Raw genomic sequence first — 6,397 nt, forward strand, 5'->3', positions numbered from 1 at the left:
AATGTACATAACGTATACTGTTAAATATGTATTGCGCAACTCCCGCCTATTCTCTAAAGTTGTAGAAGATTCTCGAGTGTAAGAATTAACAATATATGTGTGTAAGTAAACGATAATGTAGGTTTATATTGTTACGTAATCCAAAATTCTCGAGAAACTCTCCACACACCTATAAATATAACCAACGCACCACGCCAAAAAACAATATCTATTATTGGTTTGCTATAGTTGGTGTGCTAGAAACTTCGGAAGCTATAACTGTGATGAACGCTTATTAACCGGGAAACTTAAGATATCTGAACAGGAACGTTTATAAATTTCGAATATCCAAAACCATTTAACTGCAGTGGATTCACCTCGGACATTAGTACTTTTATTATATAACTTCAGCGGTAAAAGAAACTCGACCTGTAATCGGCGTGTGATAAGAGAGAACTAAAGGGCTGGCTAGCTCACTGTTAAGTGAATGATACCTACGTCAACTCGAAATTAATTCGATCATCGTGAACCCTCGATAAGATATCAGGGAAGTTCCAGACTAGAAAGAAGACTTTATATTGCTTGTAAGTTCGTGAAACTTTTCTATATAAATCATTGTTTGTAACTACTATTTTTAATAACTGTTATTGTAAATTGTATTATTCTTTGTGTATTAAAACATATTTGTATTAAAAAAAAAAACTGTGTGTATCAATCTTGTTGGCAAATATCATAAATTGGATGTATATACTACTGAATTTAAAGTATCATTTAGCTCGGTTTCAGACCATTCGAAATTGTAACACGTAACAAGTACCAAAATATTTTCTTACAAACTTTCTGTTCATTTATTCAATGTCATTGGCCATTCCACGTGCTTCAATCGGTTTAAAGATTATCTTTCCCAACTCATCTAGGAAGTTTTTTCAGTCATTCAACTTTCTTCCGAAGACGTGTTTATTAATCGGAAGTTTTATCTCAGTCATTTCCCATTCTTCCGAATACGCGTTTATTAATCGAAAGTTTTCCTTATTCATAAACCTTTTCTTCCGAAGACGTGTTTATTAATCGGAAGTTTTATCTCAGTCATTTCCGTTTCTTCCGAAGACGTGTTTATTAATCGGAAGTTTCTTCATTCATATATCTTTCTTCGGAAAACATGTTTATTAAGCGGGAAGTTTCCTCAGTCGTTCAAGTTTCTTCCGAAGCCGTGGTAGATTTATCGGAGTATTTTTTCCAGCTTAATGTTTCCTGTTAGTTACAATCAGCATCAGAAATGAGTTTAATATAATCTATTTTCAGCGTTACTTGTTGTAATTACAACACCTTTACCTTTACAGTTCATATATTATCATGAATGCCATTGTAATAAACAAAAACAAGTTTTAATCTCTTAGGAAGAACTGGATAATTCGTTCTTATGTCATGTCCTGTTGTAATACAATTCAACTCTTCTGTTATAGGAAAAGTGTAAACTTTTACATTGACGTCCATGGTTTCCATAATTCCCTATAGCTTCAGTTGACACAAAGTAATGTTTTTGATCAAATATTGATCTCCCATGTTTCCCATATTATTTTATTTACATGCTTGATTTAAATTTATGTTTCATTAATTGTTCATAATCGCTAACTATAAAAGTTTATTCCCTTTGTCATTCTGTCGAGAACGCTTTCACGCTCTTTTTCTTTGGTAAAGCTCAACAATATAAATCGTTGCTCAGTAACACAACTATCACCTGATTGTTTTTAGGTCAACTATGGTGTTATATCAAATACTCAATATTCATGTTGATTTGTTAGCAGGTTTGTTTTTTATTCTTTATTTTTTGATAACTTTTGATAACCAAGTACTGTTTCAGCTACGCCTTACTTTACGTTTATGTATTAGGCCTAAAATGCGTTTAAAAAGTTTAAGTGGTGAATTACCAAATATATTTTATCCTTTGTAAAGTCGAAAAGAGTTGAAAATTTGTGTCGGAATGTGTGTGCACTATGTTTTCTACTTTCTAACATGCCCCCCAGTGGCACAGCAGTATGTCTGCGGACTTACAACGTTAGAAACCGGGTTTCGATACCCGTGGTGGGCAGAGCACAGATAGCTCTTGTGTAGCTTTGTGCATAATTAAAAACAAACAAACAAACAAACTTTCTAACCTAGAATACAGTGAAAAGGCTCAAGCGTGCTATTTAAGACTTTCAGAGTGAACACGTACTTTTATTCACGATAACATTTCATTTTTCTGCGAAGTTTTTACACTAGGGTCAATTTTTGTAGGAACTAATTCACAAGAAGCACAAAGAATTATAGAAGCAAACTAATAATAGTAGATGAAGCCTCATTGTTCTCGAGCAATGGTTTGAGGGTTATTGGTATACATTTGAGAAAAATAGAGAATAATAAGAGGCCTTTTGGAGGTAAAGTTTTGTTGCTGGGTGGAGATTTTGGACAGACAACTAATGTAATAGTCAGGGGTTCAACTATAAATGTGATTGAAGCATGCGTTAAAATCATTGCATGGGACTTGCAGAGGTCATTAGTTTAAATATGAATATAAGATCTGCTGGACAGGAAGAATTTAATGAATGAACATTTAGTATTGGTAACGGAACAATAACAAAATACTGTTACTTTGCCAGAAGAGATAACTGAAATACCAACAAGAATAATTGAACGGAACAATTTGGTGAAACTACTGATATGAGAAATGAGAGAGCAGTAATGGCACTGTCAAGAAAGGTTATCCTGACTACAAAGAATAAAAGATGCCTTGGAATTGAATAAGGAAGTGTTAAATTTGGTTAATGGGAAAGTAAGAGAATATCGAAGTGTAAATAAAATAGTGACTGACGAAGATGAAACGAGAGTTAATTTCTCAGTTGAGTTTTTGAATTCACAAACACCATCAAGAATGCCACTTCATAGGTTGTTGTTGAAAGTTGGAGCTATAGTGATGCTGAGAAGGAATTTGAACCCAAAGAAGAGATTAAATGGAGCTAGATTGCTTATAATGAGCTTATATCAGTACTTTTTAGATTGCGAAATTTTAAATGGAAGTCATAAAACAGAGATAGTTTTTATATCGAAAATAGATTTAGCACCTAATGAAACAAGTTTGCCATTTGTACTTAAGAGAAGACAACTTCCAGTGATAATAGCATTTGTGATAACTATCCATAAGTCTCAGGGACAAATCTTATATCAAGTTGGAGTATTTTTGCCGGAACCAATGTCTGGACATGGACAGTTGTATGTGGCTATCACGATAACAAGAGATGAAAATAATTTTAAAATATTTGTGACCGATAGAGAGAATCAAGGAAGTGATGAATAATGATATAGCTTTTACTAAAAATGTGGTGATTAGAGAATTACTTCGAGACTGATGAAATATGTGAAGAGTAGGTGTATTTTGGAGGTACAGACAATTTCGTTTTAGTTAAATTCTATAATCTTCTTTAATCATTCAACAATCGTCATTTTTGACGAGGTTTTATACTAGCAATGAATAATGTTCTAGAAATTTATTTCCTTTGCTAGACTAAATATTACAAAATATGTTGTTTTGTTACTACTTGAAATCGTACTGTACCAGTACCACCAATAGCGCAAATGACCTACACGCAAGGATAACCGTTGTCGTTGTTGCGGTCGTGTTGCTTCTCATACCAGGAAAGATATTTGTAACATTCGCTGAAGCCACCAAGCTACCCTTGAGAAACAAATGCACGTTTATGAATGTAGTTATAATGTTCCGGACCTATTGCTAATTACGCTTAAATAAAATACATTAGACGCATTATACAGGAAACTGACTTTGAACTGTAAGACACAAAAATACTATTAAATACAAAAAAATATCACATATATTACTTGTATTAACTTCCACGACTCTTGCTTTCAATAATCGTGCAAAATGCAAATACAACTTACAAGTGTTTAACTTTTAACTAAATTCTTCATTCATTAACTGAACATAGCATATGTTGTCTTACCTTCATTGATTTAGGTGTCGTGTAAATTCGTCTTCACGTCCTTTCTTTCGTCAGAGTAAATACGAACCACTGCATGATGGATTAATAATACAGCGTTGTAAATAGCTACAAGTATGGGCTACTTTCATCTGTGAATTTCTTCTTGTGCTGGAAGGATCGTCACACAAGCAGTATAAGGCACGTGACTGTAATGAAACCGGTGAACACCGGTGTAGGCCTACGAGTACCATTTTGTGGACGTTGATCAGAGTTTCACGAGTTACCTTGACAACGAGATAAACATTTCAAGTCAATGACGTTACATTCGATTGGTGGTTGCAAATATGCAATGCAACAATAATTGGGGGAAAAGCAAAAGTTTTAAATGCAGTGACACTACATGTTAAAATACATCATTTACTACGAACTTGGTATAGCATTCCAATATATGCTAACAACCAATCATATTACCAGACACACGAATGTGCAAATAGTGGACCAATCACGTTAGTAAAAACACCACCCTAGAAATAACACAGTAGTTAAAATTTGAAGCGTGAGCTTGAATTAAATGAAATCTATAATAAACTAAACTTCAAAACATCCTCCCGCAGTTTGTTAACTTACTAGGTCCTCAAAAAAGGTATACCAGTAACTCACATGGTTGTATTTGAGGTATACCAGTAACTCACATGGTTGTATTTGCATTTTTCTAAGTCTTCGCGCAAATTTTAAATCAAATGTAGTTTAGAAGTTATGTACAGGTAATTTTATTCAAGATTAAAGTTGAAAGTTAGTGAATTAATAAAACATCCTAAACTTTAGTTACCGGAACTTAGAGAATGATCTATTCTGCACAGAAATTGTAATTGTTTAGATGCCGAACACACCTGTTTTTCATAATCGGATTATGACGCTTCATAACCATAAATGTTCCAGTATAATTCCGGCTGAACCTAGAAAGGCGCCCGCTCCCTCCAAAAATCTTTTAACCATTTAGCGCCGAATCCCTAAACATTTAGGAACTGACAAAAAGTCAGCCACATTCTCACCTCTCTCAACCCCAACAGATTCTTACACCGAACTTCATAACATCAACAAAATATATATGGAATCATAGATTGAAATATTCCATGGAATACTTTTGATATTAAAATTAGTATATCTACTGTACTGAGAAAATTATCTATAGCACACGACACGTCACTGGAAGAAAGTTGATGCTGTAGGTTATGAAACATAAAATAGCTTTTTCTTGCACAATGAAACTTTACTTACAATTTATAGTTACTATAAATTTGTTGGCAGTATTCCATTTCCTTCATCGGGAATTTCGATGTCACGTGATAGGCGGGACATAACGACTAGAGCAGTGTTGTAATTTTAAGAAAAAAAGATTTGAGAAGAAATACCAAAAAATACAAAGTATAAAGGAAAATCCCTCCTCTCTCTCCATTTTTTCTCAATAATTCTAATCTCAGACATCATTAACTAAGCCATGTGGAATAGTAGTACCCATCTGATCTACATTTGTCACTACTAAAGGAACTGGAATTTGCAAAACATTAGGAGGTAAATGTAATAAAATAAAATCAATTTAAAATACAACTTTGCAATAGAAGCAAGTTTATTTTAACTGGTGACTTTTCGATTAAGTGCTTTTCATCAGGCTTAATATTAAAATGAAATGAAGAACAGGTATATACTATCAGAACTTGGGTATTATTGTGCATGTACGACTCGAGACAAACAATATACACTTACAATGGAATATTTTGTTATCTGTTACTACTAATGTTATGTCATCTGTAACTGCAGGGCGTTCCTGGGTTACTCCAAGTATGCCATTATCTCAGAAAGTTACAGAATTTTGTAGGTCAGACCAACAGCATTAACTTATTGAGAAGCCAACAGACTATGCCTTAAAGGTACCATGGGAGGCATGTCAGACATAGTTTGAAATCATTTTAAAGTGAGTAGATAGAGTAGATAATAACAACAAGCTTTTATTCTTGCCGTAAATTTAAGGACTAACTTTACCAACATTAATAAACATTCCAGCAGAGTGCCACAACAATTACCATGCGTTAATGACCGCCTTATCTAAAGTAAGCTTCGAAAGAAAAGATTAGGAGCAGGGTAAGGAGGAAAAGCGAAATCTTATTTCAACTTGCTGAAGATGCAGAAAGACTTAAACTTGCCCAATTATTTTATACAAATGCTCTACGTGAAAACGTAATTTGATAGATCCTTTGTCCCAAGACCAATTCAAAGATTCATATATATATATATGAAATGCTCTAATGCAAGGTATTTGTACACCTTTGAAGAAAGTTTTTCAGTTAGCAATCGAACTTGAATCAGTTAAAGTCGCAGAAAATAAGTAATAGCAGCATCTAGGAATTATGAGATTATTAAATGGTGTATGAATATCAACTATCTCC

At 33.6% G+C, this 6,397-nt stretch overlaps 1 protein-coding gene across 1 annotated transcript; it reads left to right on the plus strand.

Annotated features, from left to right (window-relative positions):
* Positions 1-2,890: 2,890 nt before the first annotated feature.
* On the plus strand, positions 2,891-3,313 carry LOC111085454 (ATP-dependent DNA helicase PIF1-like). The gene has a single exon (XM_022384088.1). It carries the CDS (start codon positions 2,891-2,893, stop codon positions 3,311-3,313), a length of 423 nt encoding a protein of 140 aa, XP_022239796.1.
* The last annotated feature ends 3,084 nt before the right edge of the window (positions 3,314-6,397 follow it).

The sequence above is a fragment of the Limulus polyphemus genome, unplaced genomic scaffold (genome assembly GCF_000517525.1).
Source record: "Limulus polyphemus unplaced genomic scaffold, Limulus_polyphemus-2.1.2 Scaffold400, whole genome shotgun sequence".
Taxonomy (NCBI): Eukaryota; Metazoa; Arthropoda; class Merostomata; order Xiphosura; family Limulidae; genus Limulus; species Limulus polyphemus.